General features: G+C 27.0%; 1 protein-coding gene across 1 annotated transcript in view; it reads right to left on the bottom strand.

Annotated features, from left to right (window-relative positions):
- Window positions 1–359: 359 nt before the first annotated feature.
- srl (spargel) overlaps window positions 360–25,994 on the bottom strand; it is a 42,191-nt gene continuing 16,556 nt past the window's right edge. Inside the window, exons 4-13 of the mRNA XM_067273258.1 lie at window positions 21,203–21,806; window positions 21,072–21,125; window positions 20,872–20,920; window positions 18,039–18,076; window positions 15,025–15,820; window positions 9,916–9,982; window positions 7,220–7,341; window positions 7,075–7,133; window positions 3,270–3,356; window positions 360–1,088 (exon numbers count right to left, since the gene is read on the bottom strand). Coding sequence (XP_067129359.1) covers window positions 964–1,088; window positions 3,270–3,356; window positions 7,075–7,133; window positions 7,220–7,341; window positions 9,916–9,982; window positions 15,025–15,820; window positions 18,039–18,076; window positions 20,872–20,920; window positions 21,072–21,125; window positions 21,203–21,806 — 2,001 coding nt within the window. The 3' untranslated portion in view covers window positions 360–963. The remainder of the gene's footprint in view (window positions 1,089–3,269; window positions 3,357–7,074; window positions 7,134–7,219; window positions 7,342–9,915; window positions 9,983–15,024; window positions 15,821–18,038; window positions 18,077–20,871; window positions 20,921–21,071; window positions 21,126–21,202; window positions 21,807–25,994) is intronic.

Raw genomic sequence — 25,994 nt, 5'->3', positions numbered from 1 at the left:
TCCAAGCAAATCGCTCGGACAGGTCGATTTTATTTTCGAGGGGACATCTTATGCAATAAAGTTTTTACGAATCTGAATATTAACTAAACAAACATTTTTTTTTCGAAATAAATGTTTGTTTAGATAATACAAAATAAATGAGTTTTTAAAATTTTTGTTGTCTGTTGTATTCAGAATCGCAAAAACTTTATTGCAAAAGATGTCCCCTCGAGAATAAAATCGACCTGTCCGAGCGATTTGCTTGGACGAACACGAACACTCTGCCGTTTCGTTTTCGTTGGCCCACCCTGTATGTAAATGAAGCATAAAACAAGATATATTCAATAGTAATCAGAATAGAGAAAACAGTATTTTCAAAAAGCTTAATGTTTGAATAAAATTGTAGATGTAAACATTACAGCTCAGTGTTTTATATTAAATTTATTTATAAGATTTTAATATCTCAAATACACTCAGATATTGTCAAATAAAATATTTATGCTCTATAACAAAACTTTTGAATTTTTACATGCAAAATTATTAAACCATTTAAATTTTTTGGTTTAAAATATCATTGTTAACCTTGATAACATTGCATAAATGATAACAAATACTATTGTTTTGAACATGTTATATTAAGTTCATTTATAAATCTATATACAAAAATATACATAAATACTCAAGAATTTTAATAAAATTATTAATGATGATTTTAATATTTGGCATTGCTAAATGCAAATGAAACAATTTATACAATAATTAAATAAATTATATCACAATTATTTTTAGGAAATATTAAACATATTCATATATATATGTTGATACAAAATTCTGGAAATGTGTTCTTTACATTTGGGATTGTACAAAATGTAAACACAATATTTTGTGTGTAATTTCATTGTTTAAATGAAAAAATAATTATCCACATAGTACTCATTCTTTTTATTAATATACATAATTATTTTTATTAAAGTTTTCATCTAGTTATCTGTTTGTTGTTGAAAATTTGGAATTTTGTTGAGCTTTAACTACTTTAAGCAAAGAATCAAAATCCATGTTACTGTGATCCTGATTTGTAAATTGTTCTTCTCCAATAGTGAACTGAGAATCTATAAATAAATTAAAATATTTTTAAAATGTGTGGATTTCTTACAATAAAATACAAATTTCCAAAATATTTTAACATTTTCAAATAAACTATTCTATGTAAATTATAATGATTTTTCATAGTTCTGTTACTAAAAATAATTTAGAGAAATAATGCTTTTTTTTTTAAATAGATCAATAAATGAATTCCTAAATATCAAATTTAATTAAGAATTTGACTATAATTTTAATAAATCCAATTCTTAAAAATGATTTCTTTGATTTTAATTAAATTCATCTGATTTGAAATTTTATACTCATATCAATACTTCCTTCAAAAAGAACTCCCTCTACACTCATTGGCAGAAGAGTGAAATAATTGTCATACATTTCTGACAGAGATCTTCACAGTGCATCTTAAGTTAATTGCTCATACCATATAATTATCCAATGGAAATTATTGAGTTTATAACTCTAAATGAACAAGTTAGTTCAGTAACAAAAGTAAACAAAGGAGGTTGGAAGGAAAGAGTAAAATGCTTAAAGTTAAAAACAGTCTGGTTGTCAAGTTTAATGAATTTGTAAAGGAATTTGGTGAAAAAACTTTTCAAATTGACAGAAAGATACTGTAATGTAAACAATATAATAAGGGTATAGTTTGTGAAGGGATCTCAGATGACCCAACATAACAAAAGAAACCTCAAGTCATATTACTACCATAAATTCAAGTAAAAAAGGAAAATAGGTTCTTTTAATGAACAAACATACAACATAACATGAGAAATCACTTTAATGCTGATTTATATAATGCTTTTACAGATGCTGATGTAGCATATAATAAGCTAAAAAATGAAAAACTAAAAAACGTTTTTTTAAAAGTACTGCAAAGAAAAGGTGTCAGATAAATCCAGCCTAAAAATAATCATTTACCAGGGATGTACAAGAAGAACAATTTATCAATTTGAAAAAAGTTAGCCAGAAAGTTTATCTGGATAAATTCTGATAAGACAATGGGATCTCTTAGGAAGATATTTTGTCAGTGTTATTGTCAGAGCTCTTGATTCTGCATTCCAGAATAAAGCAACAGTAATAAGACACACTGCTTTTGAATGATGCTTCTCTGGAACAGACAAATCACTTTAAAATTGCCAAGATTTTAAATAACTCAGTGCAAATTTTGAGCCATACAGTTTAAGATGGTATACAGTATAAGATAAGCTACTCCTCTTTGCATCTAATGCAGCATCATATACAGTTAAAACTGGTCATGCTTTGGAGATTTATTTTATCCAAAGATGATCCATCTCACCTCTGTAAATTATGGTCTTTATCACATCTGTGAAAAAATTCAAAGGCTCTGAATCTGTAAATCAATCATTTCTAGTATGAAAAAGGTATCTGTAAAGCTACCATTAAGAAGACAGGAATTTTAATGCCTAGACCCCAACATAGCCCTTCCTTCCAAACCAATATTGACAAGGTAGGGTACATGGATATCACAGATAAATACTATACAGATAATTTTGAGAAAGCAAAGAAAGTTATTTCTAGCTTTCAGTTGAGTTAGCTTATATAAAAATCAATTTTTCATTCATTGTGCAAATCATGAAAAAGTTGGAGGAGAGATTTTCTCTCTCTGAATGCATATGTTTAAGAGATTCAAGATGAAACTTAGTGCTGCTCAAGAAATTATTGCTAAGTGCACATCAAAGAAAAATTAGAAAATATTTTAGAGAGAATAAGAGATGGTAACAGATCCTCCATATCAGTCAAATTCTCTGCAACAAGGCAGACATTGATTATGCTTTTAATCTCAGTGAGATTAGTGTTTAAGTTTGCACCAGTGGTGTTACATAATGTATAATACTTACTTTTGCAATTCAAGGCTGTACTTAGAAGTAATGAAACTTCACTTACAACAGACAAATTAAAATTGTATATAGTGAGTTATTGCAACCAGTTTTAAAAAAATGTAAATCACATTTACTTATTACACTAGTGTGTCGATTTTTAACCTCTGTACATTGGCAGGTAATAAATAGGATAATATATTATATGGAGCATTTTTGTATATAAATTAGTGTTGTACCAGAGCATATTTTAAATTTGAAATATGCTATAATGTTCCAGGATTTGGTTATCGGTAAACTAGTTTTTATAGAAATTACATCCAAATTTCTAATTTCTATTATCACATAACGTACCTAAGTCTGAATATCTTGATTTACAAAATTGTCTTCGTCCACCAAAACTAAGATGTAATTTTGGAAGACTGTAATCATCATTACCACCTATAGAAGTATATAAAATAAAAATATTTTAATTAAAACATTTTTAAAAAATCTATTTATATAGAATGAAATTTTATATTTAAAAAAGTTTTGAATCAGGAAAAATTAACTGAAAGTAACATAAATGAAAACAGTTACATTTCTAATAAAAATTTATCATTTTCATGATTCTTTTCTAAATAGGAAAGTCTGACAAACAAACCCATATACAGCATAAAGAATATTTCATCCGTAAACACCTTTGGCTGCTGAAACATATTTATTTGTTTATAAACTAGTGTTTTCAACATAATGCATAGGCTGCCCTCAAGTTACTGATTTTTTGAATATCAGTTACAAACTGTTCCAAAATAGAATACCATAAATACAGAATAATAGAACATTTAATTTTAAATATTTGAATATAAGCTTAATTCCAATATAAATTCTAACATGAAAGTGAAATAAAATAATATAAACATAAAAACAGAACTAGAATTGTAAATTTTAAGTACAAACATATGTATTAACAAATATGGTAACTAGGAGTTTCTGTAAAAAAGAAGCTTTTTTACAATGAACTTTTCCATTCTGATGGTAAACTAACTGCATCTCTTGCATTAATATATTTATTCTCCAACCTGTTCATATATTTCAATTTTTTCAGCATTCAGCACCAATGTTGGGGAGTATAAACTCTTAACTATCTCTGCCTCATTTTATTGTTCCCATTTTACCACAAAGCCTTCAGTTTTAACATCTGGGATAGTACTGGATGTAAAAGGGTCTTTACAATACAGTACCATCTCAGATGTTACAAGCTGAAGATTCTAAGGTAAAATAACCTTGCACAAGCTCCTCTGCAATGATAGAGATATTATTTTCCAGAACAATACCCGTAACAAGTGTACTACAGAACTTTCTAGGAGTGTGGCGGAAAGGAATTGTGTGCCAAAATGAAATGAGACTTTACTGCTAATGCAATGTGTTGACAAAAAAGTTACTTTTATCTCAAAGGTGTTATTTATTGAAAGAATGGAACCATGTAATAAATCTATGTTGGATCTTCCAAGAATTTGGATATCACTTTTTAAAAACTTGAGCATTTAACATTCTTTCTTTTTTTAAAATTTGTTTGTTTTTTATGGGATGTTATTTGTTTTTATGATATGTTATTGTAGGGGGGGTGAAAATCAAACATCTGTCAAGACTTCCTAAAAATGTAATGAAATAAATTATGTTGTCAAAGTATTATCTATTTGCCATAATTCTGAATTTACTAACAGCATGTAAACGTCTTATTATTTTAAGTAATTTTTTTGTTATTTCATACTAATTATATCTATGCCCATGCTGTTCTCATGCCTGTGTTGATTTAAACTTACTTAGAAAAAATTTGAATATTTAACATTGTATTCAAAAATACATATTCCGTTTTCAAATATTTGTTGTTTCTCTTTTTTAAAATTTTAATGGTTCAAAGTTATGTTCTTTGCCTGAAGATGGCATTGATAAAAATGTCAAAAGTGCTTGTATGGATAATAAGGACAGTAGTTATTTCTTGTTTTAATGGAAAATATGTTGGTGTGGTGATCTAAACATTTTTATGCTAATATATATTTTTGTACTTAAAATTTACAATTCTAGTTCTACTTTTATATTTATATTATTTTACTTCACTTCATGTTAGACATTAATGTTATTTTTAGAATTTTTAATTTTTATGTTACTTTTACATTAGAATTTATGTTGAAATTATTAAAATGCTATACTTACATTCAAATATTTAAAATTAAATGTTCTATTATTCTATATTTATAGTATTCTATTTTGAAACAGTTTTTAACTGATATTTCAAAAATCAGTCACCTGAAGACAGCCTATGCATTAGTGTATAAGCAAATAAATTTGTCTCAGTAGCCAAAGGTGTTTAATGATGAAACAGGATAGCCTGAGTTAAAAAAACAAAAAATTATTTTCCATATGTTTAAATTGACAATCTGTTCTATTAATTAAAATATTCCAATAACAGTACTATTTTTGAAGTAACTAAATAAATTAAGCAATTTTTACTACAATTTTCTGTGATTCAGTTTTTAAAATACTGGCAACATTAATAGCATTAGCAATTGGATTTATGAGTGATTTAATTGTGTATTAAACTATGTGAGTGTATGATGTAATTTTCTATATACATACATACACATACTGTACTGTATTTTGCTGTCATCATGTCTCTGTCCAAACCCTCTCATTCTCAGTACAAAATCAACAACCATTCAAAATTTCACTCTTAAAAAAAAATGTAACTGACAAAAGTACTGTATATAACATTAAAAGCTGTAATGTAACTGTAATGAATACTGTAATAAACAGTAAATTAACAAATAATTTATGTTTTATTTACATATTTTGGTTAATGTCACCTATGGTAGCAAATATGGCGGCTTGTCTCTAAAACAGTGGGGATGCAGTTCTAACCTAACCTATTCTAATAATTTGGTTGGCAATAATTATGGTAATTTATTAGAATAGGTTAGGTTAGAACGTGCATCCCCACTGTTTCAGAGACGAGCCGCCATGTTTGCTACCATAGATAACATTAACTCATATTTTTAATGCCAATATTCAAAATTTTGAATAATTCAAATTATTTTGCAGTCCTTCAGCTCAAATTACCTAAGTTCTACTGTACTAAAAAAATATAATCTAGAAGTTTTTTCATATTCAATATCTTCACTATTGAAATTTAAATTTGTTGATTACAGATTAAAATAAAATTTTAGTTATCAATTTGATATCATACATCAGAGAAATATGAATAGAATATATCTTATTAGTAAATTTCCAAATCAGTTTTTTATTTAATTTATAAATATATAATAAAAATATGTGCACTATAGAATAATACTGCTTAATAATTAATATCCTTAATCTTTATCATTATTATTGCAGTAATTACTTCATTTATAAAAATAAGAATTCAAACTATAAAAGTTAATAAGTATAAAAACTAGAATATAAGTTTCAAGCATCTTATTAAGAATGATTAAATGACTAATTTATAAAAAATTATTTTATTTATTTAAATTATATGCATAAAATCTGAATTTTTGATAATATTTGACAAACTATTTTAAGAATGTATAGATATTTATTAAAACAAGTTTTTTATTTTTAAACAGTCAAAACATTTTAAAGTAATTATAACATCTTTAGCTGCACAATGTTCCAAACAAAAGCAATGTTCAATAACAACAGCATCTAAACACACAACTTTTAGTTGTTGTCATTATTTGAACATTACTTTTGTTTGAAACATTGCACAGCTGAAGATGAAAAACTTAAAAAGCTTTGAATGCCTTTTGGATGATGTCATTTTTAGACACTCACTAATCCAGTATTTCAATTATCCACCATACCCGTCCACTATGATTGCCCATGCACTTTATTTTTATGAAAATGTTAGTTGTAATTTATCCTACTTTCCTGTTTAGTCAGTTTCATTTCTGTGTACAATATTGCACTTTGGTGCACCATTTTATTTGTCCACCTGTCTCCAAAAAGAATATGTATTGAAAGAGAATAGACATCATTCATTGCCTTTAGGCAGGCTTTAGGACTATACATAATCAGTAATCTGGCACTCTTTGTGCAAGGAATGGCCAGATTAGGAAGAGTCTACTATAATTACTTATAATACTATAAAGAGTACTGTTTCATTAATAAATTTACTTACAATCTATAGCTTTATATGCATCAGTTCTGTTATGAAAAGTAATGAATCCATAATTTTCCCTATAAATTAAAAATTAATGTTTTAAAAATTTTACAATAAATAACAAATAAATAATTTAAAAAAAAAGTAAAAAACAAAATTTTACCCATGCTCCTTAAAATGCAATGTAATTTCTTGTATAGGTCCAAATTTACCAAAACGTTCAAGTAATTGTGTGCGTGTTGTTTCCTTTGGAATATTTCCTACATAAACAACTCTACGCTCCTCCTACAAATATAAATCATTTTAAGGCATTTTTTCAATTGTAGATATATTAACATAAATAAAATGAGCTTATCCAAACTGATTAAGAAATAATGTTAATAATTTTACAGCTAATATTAATTTTGCTTCTCTAATATTCTTCAAAACTACAATATTTATATTTGATAAAATTGCCAGAATGATAATTGTGTAGACACAAAAAAATTGTATTGTAAAATCTTTTATATTGAACTTAATGATGTAAATTCACAAAAATTTTTTTAAGTTCAATTAAGTTCAATATAAAAGATTTTACAATACAATTTTTTTTGTGTCTACAGAATTATTGTTCTGGCAATTCTATCCAATGTAAATTAATTTTTTATTTGTATTATTAAAAGAGGGAATTTTTATAATGTTTTACATATTGAGGCTGATAAGTAGCCTCTAAATAAAGGTCAACTCCACTATAAGACTGTTATTTCCTGAGGTATGAGAAATGGCATGAGACTTTTTCTTGCAGTCTTTTATATATATGGCCCGATTCAGGCATCGGGGCATACTAAATTACAAATAAAAATAATAATATACTGAGTATTATACTGTAAAAATATAAAATAACTTATATTGTTAATTTAAATTAATTTAAATAATAGCTAGGGGCACCCCTAGTGGCCGTTTTTGGCATATTGTCACAGAGAGAGTGCGCCCAATTTTTCAGTTTTATATAGTAGATAATACATATATATATATATAGTAAATTTAAATTTATTTATTATATATTTTTTGTAAATTTACAATATTTATACTTATATTTCATCATTAATACAGTACAACCAAGATTTATGTAATTTTAGTTAATATTACACTCAATTATACTTGAGTTTATTTATTAAAAATGTTTTAATAAAGCAGAAATCTTCTATTTAAAAAACAAACAAGTTTTCTTGGTTAAAATTATCCATGTAATCCATGTTAAAGCCATCTGGTTAATAAAAAATGCATTTTGAATGTTTCTCCAAAGTTATTAAAACATTCTTCTTCAGTTTCCCAGTGTATTTAAATTATAATATAATTAAAACATTCACTTAATTAAAATTGTTGATAGATAAATCTTTATAATCATTCTCTTTCTTTCATTGACTTGAGAAGCACTTATCCATTCTATTACCAATTATTAAATATTCTTATCAGATGGTATTGAACTCTATACCCTATTTAAATTTATTTTTTCTTAGTATTCAGTATTTGTATGTGTTCTTTAATCTTACATTTAAACATATCTTCATATTTTCTTCATCAATATCACAATTATTATTATTATTACAATGTTCTGCTATTGCTGAAATTTTGCATTTTAGCCAAACTTCTTTAATCTTGTTGCAAAGTTCTTCTGGTTTTACCAGTGTAATAATACGTCTCGACATGTACAAGGGATAAACTAAATTTTTCTTTTTTAATAATTCATCTATTGATTTTTTTACCTTTCATATTAATTTTTTGTTCTAGTCTATGTTTTCCTTCTGGGATAATTGTTATATTAAAATATTTTACTAGTTTTTTATTTTTTCAAATAAACCTTTATGATAAATTATTTACTATTTATTTTCTTTTTTTGTAATCATTTGTCCATTTTTTGTTTTATTACTACTTTTCTTCATAATCTTTCATCCATTTATTCAACATTTTTTTCAGATATTCATTCAACATAAAGATCTTTAATTCTCTTATTTTAATATTTTGAATATATTTGTCATTTTATTATTATTGTTTCTGGATGGACTATTCCTTTTTACTGTCACAGGTATGGCTCAATACTAATAAATCACTTTTTACTATTACATGCTTTCATATATTGTTTATATTCTACTTTATTATATGTTTGTCATATTGTTATAATAAAAACATTGATTTTGAAATTTAACATAAAAAATATAAAGATCCAAATAAAAGAATTAAAAAATATACAGTCAAACCTGTTTTTATGCGCTCTTTTTATGTGCGATTTTTATTTGTGCGATTTTTTTAATGCGAATTTTTAATTTGTGCGGTATAGTTGGCGACTAGTCTCGTGCGATTCGTCATGTCTTACGTTGACTTATTATAGCTAAATAAACTTATTATAGCATAAATGCACTTAGTATAGTAATATTATTGCATGAATATGCGAAAAATGAAATAATTTACTTTTTAAGTCAACAAAACACCACCTGGACAAAAATATGTAAAACAGACGATAGACCAGACGATGCAGTCAAGTGCTGACATCTGTTGTCAATAAATTCTATTTCGTACGGTTTTGAGTTATTTTCTATGTGAGACTTTTTTTATGCGGTCCCTGTTGACCGCATAAAAAAATTATTTTTTTAATTGTGTTGCGAAAACTATTATTTACAGCCATTCGTGAAGTTTCGTGAGATTTTTTTTAATGCGTTTTTTTTAATGCGGTCCCTATCCCCCGCATAAAAACAGGTTTGACTGTATATCAGAAATATTTCTTTTCAAATTTTTAAAATATTTTTATGTCTCAAATTATTTTACTAACATTTAAACAAAATAAACTTTTATATATTTAATTATTTTTTAAACACTACTTACTAATTGTTTTATTTTTTCTTTAGATTTTTCATGATATGGAAAAGATTGAATGTCTACAGTTCTTTCTCTGCAAAACAAAATTAATAAATATTTGATAAGTATTAAATCAAAGCTAAATTTAAGGAAAAAGTGTTACTGATAACAAACATAAAAGTATATTTTTCAAAAAGTAATTACAGAGACCTATTTTTTAATTTCAACTTTTAATATTAATGATGATGATAAATATTTTTAATAATATAAAATGATGATAGAATGGGAATTAAAAACTTTAATGATTGTATGATAAAAAATAAAGTGCTTAAATTGAATACAGCAACTTAGATAAGATATTCTTTAAATAGTAAAGGCAAAACTTTGATGTTTGGCAAAATCAAATTAATAAGACTTTATATAAAACTTAATAGCTTTTCACATACTTCTTATGCTATAATCAGAGAGTTTATATTGATTTTAAAATGGAGTTGACAAAGTTAGTATGTTTTTATTAATTGAAGATGGTTCAAGTTGTATTATATTACAAAACTAAAGTGTTAACTATTGAAAACAAATTGGTTGTTAGATAACAAATTCACAGTTTGTCTAACATCAATTTTTTTCCTAATAAGTCAATTATACATTTATTTTTAAAATTATTGCTATTGAAATACTAATTTTCTCATTTATTGAAAGTTAATTATATACAGATTTTAAACTTTTTTCTTAATATATTCCATGTACTCAATTTAGTTTACACTAATATAAAAACAGTCAAACTTGGATATAACAGCACCAATGATAATGACAACCCAGCTATAACGACAATATACTGATGGTCTGGCTAGAGCCCTACACATTACATTACATTTTACTGATATGATGATATCAAAACTCAGTTATAACAAAATTTTCCGATTTTTCAACATTTAGATTGATATTTTAGCCTGTTTTTAAGAATTTAACCAGGGATAGAGAGTCGGAGTCAGGGAGTCAAATCTTTTTATGAGAGTCAGAAGTTGATCCATTTTAAAAAATACAGACTTCAGACATGTATTTTTCTGCCAACTCTCCATCCCTGGGACGGAGAGTTGCAATCAGGAGTCAAATCTTTTCATGGGAGTAGGGAGTCGGAATTGAATTTTAAAAACAACTTGGAAGTCATGTATTTTTCCAGACTCTCCATTCCTGAATTTAATAGCACATTGTATATTATCAGTTTTTCTTATCAGTTTTGTAGTATTGTATTAATTTAATTTCAGCAGAAAAACTTTTTGATAAAAAAATGCATAGGCACAGTCTTGCTAATCAATAAACATGTTACTGTGAAACATATAGGATCCATTGGAGTGTTTCTATTGCTGATAACTCAGTGAAGGATTCATTCAAGGAAGTTACCATTTTCTTCCTTTAATAAATAGTCATTTCTGCAAATGTTTGTTACAGTATACAGTAGGCAGTATAGTGTTCAGTAAAGTGTTAAAAAATGGCAAAGTCTAAAAATCTCTCCATTGAAGACAAATTTTCATCATAAAACAAATTGAAGGAGGTGTAAAAAAAGTTTAGTTTGTAAGGATCTGAGCAACTCAATTATATGCACAATCTGAAAAGACTGCAAGAAAATACAAAAAGCATTCGATGAATCAAGAATGAATGCTAAGAAAGTAAGAAAACTTATACATGAATATTTGGACTGTGTGATCTTAAAGTGGTAGAGCAAAGCAGCAGAGCCTAAACATTTCAATTAACACATTGACTACCATTTACTACATATATGTCATACAGTAACACTTCTGAAGGGGCCGTTTATAACATAAGTGTAATATATAATATGATTTAAGGAAATTCTGTGTAACATGTCTGCAATTTCTGTCATGCTTTTTAAAGTCTGCTAAAGTAATGCTGTCATGCAATACATTTAATGTATTATTCTATGAGTTTTAAATTATGTAGAACCTGTGTTTAAGTTCAAAAAATGTTTTTGGCATTGAATAATAATTAAATTTTGCATATTAAAAATTAATATGAAACAAAAATAATAATAGCAATAAATTTTTTTTTTTGAATAATTACACAAATACAGATAAGCAATTAACCAAAACTACAATATCAAAAGAAATAGACAGATCATTGACCAGTATGATGAAACTGAACTTCTTTTATTAAGACCCATTCACAATAAAATTCAAGAAATTTCCTTATTTCACCAACAAAGAGGTTTCCATTTAAGATATATTGATTTTGGTTTCATTTGAGTCTAATATATTGATCTGTATATCTATTTGTTTCATAAACAATTATTTCAATTACTTCATTATCCAAAAATAATGAATAAATTTCCATTGGAGAGGCATTCGGATCAATTTATACTCAAATTCCAGATTTTCCTGTAAACTGGAAAGAAGACTTCTTTCCGAAAAAGCTTCCAATTGAATTTCTCTCATAGAACAGTCATTTGCAAAAGTTTAAGACCATTAGCCATTTTCCATTATTTTACACATTCAGGTCTCAGAGTGCCATTTTTCCCCCAAAAAAAGTGAGAAAAGTGAGTAAAAAGTGAGTGCAATAGTGACAAAACAAAGTGAAAACACAGAAGGAAAACTCAGCAAAATAACAGCACAAGTTTTTTTTTTTTCTTTTTATTCTGTTATGGTTAAATACATTTTTAAAATTTCTGTATATACTGTAATACAGTAGCCACTCGTTATATTGTGGATTCAGATATATTGCACTTTTTTTGGTCCTCCAAATTTTAAAAGCACTCGCGTCAATAAATTTTAAAATTACCAATTGCCATTGAATTTCTATTTGCAATGAAATACAGTATTTTATTTCTATCACTGTCCTTGAAACTACCACTGAAGGTGAAACAATAAATTCTGGACCTAAATTGTTAAACTTAAATGTAATTTCAATGCATCCCAGTATAAAATGGAAAATGATGGAAAAAGCTTATAAACACTGGATATACAAGGCTGTATCCAAAAACTAGTTACATTAATATATTTCAATAATTATTTTAAAACAGATAAAAGTTATTTCCACAAAAAAGGCAGCACAATGGTTTTGTGATAGGATCCAAACTTGCAGAAATCTGTATGAATACAATAGATAATAAACTAGCTACTTTACCAGGCATAGTCTTTATAGTATGATATATGTGGATTTTACTAGTATTCAACTCAGAAAAAAATAAATGAATTAAAAATTAATTAATTTTTGCAGTTTTGAAACATATTCAATTTGAAACAGAACTTGACATAACAATAAATAGAAGTACTATAGAAGTTAAATTTAAACAATATGAAAAAATTGGATCACTAATAAAACTAAAGTTATATGTCATATTGTCCTCTAGAAATATGACATAGTTTATTGAACTATAAAATATTTCTACAATTGTTACTGAACATAATTATGTAGGTAGACACTTAAGAAAATGGGCATAAAGAAAAGGAAGTAGTAATCCTCAGAATACAGTACTGAAAAAAATTTCTGAAATCTGACACAATGCAGATGACTTGTAAGAAATTCGGGAAAGAAAACATTCATTTTGAATGTGAGAAATATTTTTCTCTCTCTGGCACACAAATGCCAGGAAATGAAATTTACTATGAAAGCAATGAAAATCAAGCACTTCCTGAAATGAAATACAAATTTAAGAATAAACGTGAAGCAAAAGTCATGCTGTACATTGTCATTTCATCTATGTGTTTCAAAGCCATTTTTTAAGAAGGGATCCCTTGCAATTGATGCTGACATAAACCAAAACAAATGTTTAAAGAAAATTCTAATCAGTTTTCTTAACAAACATTATCAAAATGATGATTTCATCTTTTGGCCTGACAAAGCTTCATCTCACTTGCAAATTCAATCATGTAGTTCCTCAAAGCCAAAAACATTCCTTTAGTACTCAAAAAACATTTTCTATCAAATCTGCCACAATGCTGGCCAATTGAGAATTTCTTTGGATATTTGGCACAAATAGTACATGAGTCTATGAGAAAAGTTGGTGATCAAAAAATACCACACAACTGATCCAAAAAAATCAAACTTTCACTTTAAAAAATTGACACAAAGGCCATATAAAGGAGTTCCAAGTCTATCAAAAAAAACTTATGGCACAACACCAATCATGGGCCTTACGTCTGTTCATTAATTCTACACTATTGTAAATAAAATTTCTTTTAAAATGATATATAACATTTAACAGTTACTTCAGTTTTTTGATAAAACATAATGCTTTAAAAACAGTCCAGAGGTTTTGTCTCACCATGTTAGTTTTGAGAGAAAAAATTTTTAAATTTGAATAAATGTATTTACTAATTTAATTTTTATGATTTATCTATCAATATACACTTTTAATATTAGTTTTATTCACCACTCTGTATTTATATATTTATAACTTCTAATGGTTGAAATTAAAATTTTATACTCAAAATATTTTTATATTTCAGAAAAATAAAATTTATAGTAAAAAACAAGACATTTAAACCATTTCTACTCTTTAAATTTATATAATCATCATTATTTCTTTTTTAAAATAAATAGTCTTAGATAAAACAAAAAATTAATTAACCTACATTGCCTCCACAATTAACAAACATTAAGAGCAAGGTAAAATAAAATATGCTATTTGAAAACATTTCAAATTTATTTATTTAATTATTTTTTAAATTCTTTTCATCTTGAGAATAAATTAGGGCAAAAGCAAATACTCTTTTGAAGTAACTTTTGTGTCTGAAAAATTATTGCATTGTTTTTAAAAAAATCGATGAAGTCAAAATTAGGTGATGAGTAAAAAGAAAACTAAATTATGAGACTAGTGTACAACACTTAATTTAAAACATATATATTTGTATTATTAAAGTAATTCTAATTTAACATAGCTGTTGACAAAAATAATGTAAATGATCATATTTAATTACAAATAATAAAATTACTGACATTAATTATTAAAAATAAATAACAATAAATGTGTTAATAAGTTCTTAAAGTCTCTTCTGTTTCAGAAGTAAGTATTATGAACTCAAGCAATTATTTAAATTAATTTCAAATTTAGTGTTTATGATTACGAATATTATTTTTTCACTAAATTATTAAAAAAAATAAAATAAAATAAATTTCAATTACCTATGTCTAAACTTTTTAAGATGCTTAGAAGGAGATCTTGATCTTGATCTTCTAGGAAGAGCATAATTTAATGGACTTCTGTTTGGAGAATTGTTCTCACTACTAGAATGATATTTTCTTAATTGAAAATCAGAGAATTTTGAACTTGAAATTTCAAAATTCTGTTTTTCCAATTCATCTGGTAAATTTTCAAGGAAATTCTTTGTTTTTTCTATCTTAGATATGATCTGTAAATTTTCTTTGCTACTACTTACAGATGGAAACTTAGTCTCTATTTCATTGCAATTTGAATCAATGCTATTCTCTACTAACTTTGATACAGAATACTCTACTGAAGATAAAGGCACATTTGTTGTTTTGTTTATTTGGCTCTGTATTATTTCATTATCAACACATTCTTCAGAAATGTTTTTGTTTTCCACCATTTCATGATCATCTATGTTAATATCCATTTCTTTTTCTTCCAGTTCGATTTTAGAACTAATTCCAAACTGTGGTTTTAATTCTGTTAGATAATCTGGTATCTTATTATAATAAGTTTCAGTGGAACAATAATCATGGTCAGCACTAGAAAAAATTATTTTCTTTGCATTTTTTACAGAATCTTTATTAGGAGAACTGGAAGAAGGCATATTTCTTTTCAAAGGAAGCAAATTCTGAAACTTTGTACAACAATCTGAAACTAATTTGTGAGGTGAAGTTGAATTTAAAACTGTCTCATGAGAAATCATGATTGTACCACGTGCTGGAGTCATAGATGATTTAATTCTTTCAATAACAGATGAAGCAAGTGTACCTGTAAAAAATTGAAAAATAATATGATATTGATAATAATAATAATAGTATTAAGATTATTCATAAATTATTAAACTGAATTATCTGATATATCAATAAAATAGTAGTATAAAATCTACATCCTAAGTAAGCTATAAATTATAATGTAGAAATCCATATGCAAGTAAAAATGTAACTATTAATAAATATTAAAATGACAAAATATAAGAAATTTACCATAATTTTCTGCAAATAATATTTGGGTTATCTGTGTTTTAAAGTCAATTTGATAGGGGGTATGGGTTATCTATCAATCAAATTGCAATTACAACCTCACCTAACAGTTTTCCCTTTTTCTAAACTGAAGATCCTCTTTAATAATCATGAAATATTTTTTATGTACCACATATATTCATCTCCATTGTGGTCTTTCTGAAAACTATCAAAAACATTTATAAATATGCCTCACTTTTTTTTTCCTTCCTTTTCTGTATGTCAATCCAATTTTAAATATCACTAGTCATACAAACTTGTATTTTGAAAGCTGATAAATTTCTGTTAACGTCTTTTGATATATATATATAAAATGACTCTCAAAAAACTATTTAGAAGCCAACTGTTGATTTTAGTGTTTGTTCTTTACAGTGAATAAAAGCTAAGTACAGTGGAACCTTCCTTAACAAGAATAATTCGTTCAAGAATCTTACTCATAATGCGAAATTCATTAAGTGAAACAATTTTTCCCATAGAAATTAATGTAAAATACAATAATGCATTCCATGCCAAAAAAATAAATATTTTATGTATAACATTTATTCAAAGAAAATTACACAATATACATTGTTAAGAAGTGTGAATCATCTTCATCATTTCTTCTAGTGCAGAATGAACCAACCTGATATGGGAATTCAATTTGCAGAAAAAAAAAAAAAAAAACCACAGATGATATGTCTGATAAACACACCAAACAATATGCCAAATTCTTGGGGTATGTAAAGGCTATAATTAAATATTAGAAATTAATTAATTTGACTAGAGGAAAGCAGTTATGCTGTCATTTCATATTAAATTTAATAATTATAAATAGTTAATTTTTAATTTAGACATTTCTAAAATTTAATTTGGAATTGGCCATTAAATTTATTACGAGATTGCAGCATAACTGCCTCTAGTCAAATTAATTAATTTCTACTATTTAATTATAGCCTTTACATACCCCATGAATTTGGCATATTGTTTGGTGTGTTTATTATATAACAGACTATGGTTGATTGATGTTTATATGTAACATGCATGAACACAAGTTTGGAAAAATATGTGATCACAAGTGACAGTAAGATGCTAGCAGAACGAATGCTACACACAGACTGATGAAGCATGTGCACAATCCAAGACTTCCCCTTTCGTCGTCACTCATTGTGCGAAACATTGCTCGTTAAGCAAGTCATTATTTTACAATTTGTTTTGATCGTTATGCGAAATACTCATTAAGCGAGGTTTCACTGTAATCATTTCTCAAATCTATTGCTGGCTATCAGTCTACATATAACTTCAAAATGTAAAAGCGACAATAATGACATTAATAACAATTATTTTATTTACCACTTATTTATTCTAGTTGAATATAAAAATCATTTTCATTAAGAACTGTACTAGCCATATTGTCAACCCAAACTTGTCTCATCTGATAACAAGATTATTATAAAAAACGAACAATATAAATGAAGCATTTAGACAACTACTTAAACTGCACAAATCAAAACTGAAACCTAATATATGAGATAATAAGTTTAAAGAAGCCCACCATGTGGTGAAGAGGGTAGATAAAACAGACAATGATACAACAATTATATAAAGTGATATAGATTTAGCACAGATATAAATAGTAAAGCGATAATATAATATAGTATAATAAATAAGATAGTAAAGTGAAGTATAGATATAGATTTGGCTATTTCCACAGCTGAAAAAGAAATGTATTTGCAAACTGATAAAGAACATATTAAAGCAATGTTTAACAATCTGAAAAAATGGTTTTAAGCATTTACACTAGAATAAATCTATTTTCCTAAACAGAAATAAAGAATCATGTTGAATTAGACTAATATAAACTTTTATTAAGTCAATTAAAAATTATATTAATGTGCAATATTCTATAAGTCTTTAAAGTAAAATTGACTCATTAAAATAAACTGAACTGACTATTTCAAAATTATTCATTTATTATACTCATGTTTTACCTTTTGGAGTAAACTCACAATCTGCTGACATTTTTGATCTGAAAACAAAAACAATTAGTTTCTAAATCATTTTGCTCAAATAAACAACAGATTATTATTAAAATGATATATAAAAAGCAAATAGAAAACCGATGCCATAAACAAGTATTAAATATATATCTGTTCAAAAACTATATGACTCCATTAATTAAGTATTGTAAATATTAAGAACACAAAGTTAAGGAGTTCTTTGAAGCTTTTATCAAGATTAAATAGTTTTCAAGATGTTTTGTCTCATCTTCAGATCACAACTCAAAAAACAGATTTTTCAAAATAAACTGATTTGAATAAAAAGTTTTACAAACACTCAAACTGCACTATTTGAATGTTTGAAGATAGTACATTACTGAAAATTCATGTTTTAAGGCATAAAACAAGTTGAGCCAACCTGTCAGAATAAAAAGTCTATAATGGACAACTGTTTTTTATTACAAGTTTGTGAACTGAAGATGAAATGAAACATCTCAAAAAAACATTTAATTTTGATTAAAACCTTCAAAGGACTGCGATTAAGAACTTTTAGCATTCTTAATATAAATAATAATTTATAATATTTAAATATATAATAATTTCAATTATCATCTGTATTTAATTTCATATACTGTACTATTATTATTTGATATATAATTCAAAAATCATAATTGAATTTTATCTTGGCAACTTTTATTCAATTTCAATATAATTGAAAATTTTTTCTACCATTAAAATTTTATATAAAAAACTTTATAACGAAATCATTATTCACAATAACTTTCTAATTCAAACTAACTTTATATAATGATACTTATAAATACAAATAATTTATAAATTACTACTTAATTAACATTTCAAAAATTTACAAACAATTTATAGATAGCCTACTGTATAACAATTATAAATTTTATTGCTCTCTTCACAATGCAAAAATTGTCCAACCAATTCAATCCAAACACTCTCATTTAGTTTTAATCCAACATCTGACATCTTATAAAACTTAAATTACTGATATATACATTTATTCTTTAAATACATGCAATACCTGTTTCCATTAACATTTAACATTTACTGTTGAATATTTATCGTCATTCAATACAAAAATATGAAATTAACATGACTATACTCTTGAAAAGGTATTCCTATATTACATTTTAATTTCTTGATATGTTGATACATACAATTTCTTATTTTATTATATTTATGATTTTTATATGCCCAAGACATGAAAAGACAGTAGTAGTAATTAACAACTCTACTAAGCCTGTTACATTTAATACCAAAGCACAACAAAGGGAGATCTTTTTCAAGAGGTTGAAAAATGTATTTTGAAATACAATATTGACTTGAAAAAATTGGTGAATGTAACAGCAGATGGATGACCAAATATGATTGGAAAAAATATTGGTCTCATAAAACGAAGTGAAGACAAAATTTCTGAAATTGATCCAAATCATAAAATTATACCTATACACTGCATTATTCATCATCATGCATTATGCAAAAATATTTTCAAAATCGACCATGTCATGAACGTAGTTGTGAAATTAGTGAATTTCCTTCGATCAAAAGGATTAAAACACAGGCAATTTATTGCATTCCTTGAAGAACTAAATACCAATTATTCAGATCTACTATATCACAATAAAATCTGTTGGTTAAGCTTCAGAAAAGTTTAAAGATGTGTGTGAAATCTTCAAGCAGAAAATTAAAATATTTTTTACACTTGCAATAGAGTACACGGCATCAATTAATGCTGCTTTTCTCTGATTGGCTATAAGTTTGGTTTGCATTTTATTAATTGAAGTTAGTCATCAGAAACCGTTAACAAATTATTTCTCTTATGTAAAAAATGTTATATTTATATTTAATACAAGTGTATACTGTATTTGCTATTATATTAATAAACTACTGTACATCCAATCAAACTTATTACTGTTCACTGTGTAGAAACCTCTATATCTTGAAACCTGCCTATCTCAAATTTTTTTCTCATTCTTGTGAGATTCAACATAAATGTAAGATTTATTAACAATTTAAATATATCCATTACTCTAAAAATGAAATTGCCTATAATACACATCTCAAAGCTCGATGAGTTAATATAATCATCCAATGATCGCCTAAATATTCAGGCTGTAATATGGCTATGATCAAATAATTAATACCTCTAGTACCAAATTTATTTGTAAGCGTTAGGTGGGTGCCATCTCTTATCTAAATTAATAATTATAATTTTAATAATTTAATAAATAATTTAGAACCTCTGGAAGAAAATAACTAACCTGGGATGGAGGTTGAACGTGCAGCCTCCACTTGCCGTGCGGTGCACTACCAATTGCGCCACCCGGACCCCAAGCCAGCCCTCGTTTCCAGAAGTATTTAAATTTTGATATAACCTTCCATGGTTACTAATGGCGCTGGGCTGGAGACGATCCTATGTCAAAGGCCAAACGTAGTCATCTCCAGCCAGTGCCGTTAGTAACCATGAAAGGTTATATCAAAATTTAAATACTTCTGGAAACGAGGGCTGGCTTGGGGTCCGGGTGGCACAATTGGTAGTGCACTGCACGGCAAGCGGAGGCTGTGTGTTCAATCCCCACCCCAGGTCAGTTACTTTCTTCCAGAGGTTCTAAATTATTTATTAAATTATTAAAATTATAATTATTAATTTAGATAAGAAATGGCATCTAACACTTACCTCTAGTACCAAATTTATTTGTATTAATTATTTGATTATAGCCATATTACAGCCCAAATATTCAGGTGATCATTGGATAATTATAATGAAATTGCCTTTTAATACATTAAAAATACAAACCTAGAAAACTCTTTATTTTTATTTTCTTCATCTTTATGTTCATTTGTTTCTAAAAATAAATCATATTGAAAAAATATAAATATAAATTTTTAAATTATTTAATAAAACTATTCAAATATAATAATAATAATAATTTCTTTTATAAGTAATAACAAAATCTATATCAGTTAAATAAAACAAGAATAAAAATATTAACTTGCCTTGTGTAGCTTCAAACTGTTCTAAGAGACTATTTAAATCTGGTGCTACAAGAACTGAAGTTCAGAATTTTTTAAAATTTACAATAAATTCAGATTCAAAAATAAAATGTATGAAAATCTATGGCTTTTACCTGTTTCATTACACTTCTCAGAATCATATAAAGACTGTTCATTTTCATCAATCCTATTATTTTCTACATCATCTTTATTAGAAGTTTTGTTGTTAAATGTATTTATTGGCAAAGTTATACTTTCCTGACTGATTAGTTTTTGTTCATTATTATTGCTTTTCAATATCATACAAGATTGAGAATTGTCTTTAATATTATTATCATCATCTACAGTTACAATATCAATTTCTTCATCATCATCTTCAACTCTTGATAGTTTGATTATCCTTCCCAACTCAGAACTTTTGTTATATATATGTATTTTATCATTTTTATAATCAATACTATCAATATGAAACATTTTTCTGTCAATCCCAAACTGTACAATTCCAGCTGTCATAGCACTATTCAAAATTAAAGCTGTTTCACCATTTGTTTTGGTATCTGTTACCTTATTTATTTCTGATCCACAAGTTGATGAATTATTTTCACTATAACAATCATCATCATCCTCCAAAAGCGGGCCTGCTAAAATATCTAGCTGATCAGGCCACACTTTATTCAACTGAAATTTCCTCATTTCTGATTTGAAGTCATTATATTTATCACTGTTAATATGATATGGCTGCAAGAGAAATATTATTTTAAATATTATTTTATATATAAATATTAATAGCAAATTTTAATATTCAAATAAATCTATTTAATATGATCTAATACTAAAATAAATTAATATAATAACACTTCAAATGTGATGTGGTTTTTAATAAAGGAAATTACTTCTAATCACTTTAATTTTTATATACATTATATATATAAAAAATTAATTGATCTTAATATTCTAAGTAAAACACAAGATAAGGGAATTATCAAATTCAAAAGAAAATGATCAAACTGAAAAAATTTAGAGATTATTTTCATTACTTTTTGTAGACATTGAGCACAGTGCCAGGTAAAATGTCTTTAATACAGCTGAATAAGCAAGCCAATGACAGTCTGTTTCATTTGAAATAGGTTGTCATTGGCTTTCTTATCTAGCTATATTAGAGCTATTTTATCAAACAACTTTCCCAAAGAAATAAATACTAGTGACAACAACAACAATTAATTTATGAAATTGAGGCCTTTTTTGAAAAACAACATATGTCAAAGTTAGTTGGAAATCGGTTTTTATTGCATCTGGCAATTCTAATGATGGATGACTTGCATATGAAATATTATACAACAACAGTAAATGCCAACAGAAATATTCCACATGAAAGATTTTGAGGTTTTACAAAAGCCACACGTCAGCAGGTAATGTCAAGATTTATTCACAAAAACAGTAATTGTCAGAGATATCGGCTGTTTTTGTGATAAAGGTTGACTTACAAGATGGATAACTACATTGAAAAAGAATTCTGAATCACAGTAACCTCAACATCATTTGAAGATGTCCAATATTGATGGGTGTTTGCAGCCAAGAAAGAAGAGGAAAGAAGACATTATTTGAGAAGCAAAAGTTCATGGTTTTAACCACACAAACAACAAAAGGAAAGAAATAGGAAAGTGTGTCATGGTTCCTGATTGCAGGTATTCAAATATCCCTCATTTATCAAGTAAAAGTTGAATCTTAAATCTGCAAGGATTATAAAAGTCACTGAAGATGAAGAGGCCAAATTCATGACACACATTCTGGGCCAAACAAAAATATTCTTATTAGAAGCTGCAGGAAGTGGATCAATAAGTTGACATTGCCACAAGCCTACAAAGATCCAATACCTATACCGAACAAGAAACTTGTGGACTGCTGAAATAGTCAGCTTTACAGCAGAAGGCAGAGAATAAGAAGTTCTACAAAAGTTTGTCAAGTGTTGCAGGTGATAAACAATATGTGGACATTGAAAAAGAAGACTACAGCCGTGACTGTAGGACTCAGAAATGACACATGCAAACTTTTTCATGCAAAAAGAACTATGAGAGTCAAATTTCTGAGAACAGCTTGTGTCAGTTACCAAAACTTTAATTTTTCTTGGATCCTGACAAAGGCAATATTCTGGCCATATACCAAAACCTTCAGAATAGCTCATTGTTTTGGCAAATGGAAACAAAAGATGACCACATGCAATGCAAATTAATAAAATTTTTTTTTTCAATTTTCTCAACAGTATGTATTTTGACATATGAGCCATTTTCTTTGAAAGTGGTGTAAGTCCATTTTATATTATATGGAGATATTTAAGGGTTTGTACTGTATTTGAATGGTTTGAAAAATATTGGTATATGTTAATACACTCATTTTACGTTTTTTAAATATTAAATTGATTTAAATTTATAATGCAATAGTTTTTAAAGTATTAGTTAAAAGAAATTTATACTTTTGATGGCTTCAAATGGACTTGCACCACTTTCAAAGTCAACAAAATGTGAAAATCATACATTTATGAAATATTAAATATGGGATTTCAATTGAATAAAACCAATTTTTTTATATTAAATATGTCAAAATAACAAAATAAAAAGGCTTTATTTCAATATTTATTCAGGTAATGCCATTTAATTATTTTAATTACAACTTTATATTAATATGTGCCATTTTTAATTTTTATCATTATGAGAAAGTTTTTGAAAATAGTTGTGAGATCCGGAAATTCCCCTGAACGTAAAATTATAATAATTGTTCCCTATATTAAATTGAAAAATTTCCCTATTATAAACATCCTGCCTAAAAAAGGTCCTGGACGATAAAATATGCATCCTCGGCCGTATAACTATCAACTATGCATTGTTCTTAAGCTGTGTACAGATCATCTTGCAACTTAAGTTTATAGTTAACGTCTGAATTTGTCATATATTTTTGGTCCCGGGAACACCTATGACCCAAATCGCCATCAACCTTCGATCACGTGACCAATTTTTCCAGCCTAAAGCTATAAAAGCCCCTTCTTTCCCCCCCTCAAGGGAGTCTCTTATCATCTGCCAAACCAACGTCATTGCAGGTTGTCACCGCTCTGGACTTAAGTTCCAGCGTCACCGCGCTCAGTTGTGACTTTATAAAACTGTGCCTTTTTCAGATACCGATTACACCTCTTGGATATCAAAGTGCTAACTCTATAAGGAAACTAATAATGAGGTATGAACTGAACCTGTAAGCTCTCTCTCGAACCCTACGCGAATTAGGGAATTTAGTCAATTTTTGTATTTGTGTCCTTTGTTAATTCCAATAAATCTTGTTTTAATTGTTAAATGGTGTCCTCTTTGACTCGAATATCGCTTTCGCCTTATCGTCGACCCCATCTCACCTCCTATCCACTCGCCCGACTCTCGGGACCAAAATCGTAACTTTAGCCATCTTGACAAGTGAAAGGTCAACAACCTGTTGCCAGAAAGGGGAGATACGACTTCCTCCTACCTCCCTCGATCTCACATAGTCATGATGTACTGGAGAAATATAAGGTCATAGATTCATCATATCATTGAATTTTTTGGATGTGATGGGCCTGGCATGATGATATAAAGGTGCTAGTATTATATTTTCAAATTTTCGTTTGTTCACTGGAATTTTTTACGTTTTTTGTAGAGTATAAAATTTATTAGTGTGTTCTGTTTGTTCATTTAACTTGAAGTAAATAAGTATGATTACCTCTAAAGTTACTAAAAAATTGTTAATTTTATAACAAGTGTGCATTTTATATTATATAATATTCAAAATGGATAATGTCACCTTAGAATCAGACAGTGATTCAGGTAGGTATTTATAAAATAAACTCTTATTTTGATACATTTCCTTCTATTTTGTGAAAAGTGGACTTACACCACTTTCAAAGTAATTATATTTATAATTTCATTAACTACATAAATTTAAATTGACAAAATGATGAAAATTTTTAAGGATATTTTTGCGAACTGTTTATAGATAAAAAGCTCATAGCAGATTGCATTCATTGTTATCAATAACTAACTTTTTGTCAAAAATGGACTTACACCACTTTCAAAGAAAGTGGCTCATATGCTGTTTTTGCAAAGAAGGCCTCAATTACTATTATTTACAAAATATCCTATAATAATTACTTGACTGAATTAAATTTGAAGTTTCAATTCAAACCTTAAATACTTAAAAATAATTTTCTTGTTTAACACAAATTTGTTTATAAATATTCTGCACATTAATTTGTTATAATATCATTCATCTTTATCATTCATAAATTTTAATATAAAAATAAAATAAAGAAAACAAGCTTAATTTTTCATAATTATTATGGATCACAGGGCTTAAAGCAGTCATGGCAATAAAAGAAAGTGAGAAAAGAGAGTTCACACTGAAAAAAAGCTAAAAAAGCTAATAGTGTTAAAATGAACGAAAACAGGCGTTATTAAAAAAACACACAAACGCACACATATTTTGTATCAATAACATTGCATATGATATTAGATTGATTATTAAGTAAACTGATAAGATTAAATATGAAAATAGTTGGGCTGAGTTTATACTCCAGAAAAGTGACCAGTAAGACTGCATTAAGCCAGAACAGGCCCACATTAAGTTTTCATGTGCCCCGTACAGAATTCCCCACCGTTACACAGCAAAGCAAATGGAATAGTAACATAACTACCAGAATGTGTTTCCATATAACATGCCAAATTTCAAATGCCATTTATTTCAAGGTACATTTTTTGATTTCTTCATAAAAAAAATGTAATTAAAGAAGAAAAAAAAACAACTTCTGGTAGAATCAGTGGGTTGCATGTTCATTATATAGCAGGGGTGGGCAAGCAAAAGTTCAGTGGGAGCCGAAATGTAGGTTTTGCAAAATGCATGGGAGCCACAGTTCTG

Source organism: Centruroides vittatus, unplaced genomic scaffold (genome assembly GCF_030686945.1).
Source record: "Centruroides vittatus isolate TY-2023 unplaced genomic scaffold, ASM3068694v2 contig_474, whole genome shotgun sequence".
NCBI classification, from domain to species: domain Eukaryota; kingdom Metazoa; phylum Arthropoda; class Arachnida; order Scorpiones; family Buthidae; genus Centruroides; species Centruroides vittatus.
Note: the sequence above shows the minus strand (reverse complement) of the source record. Positions and strands in the feature narration are given on the sequence as shown.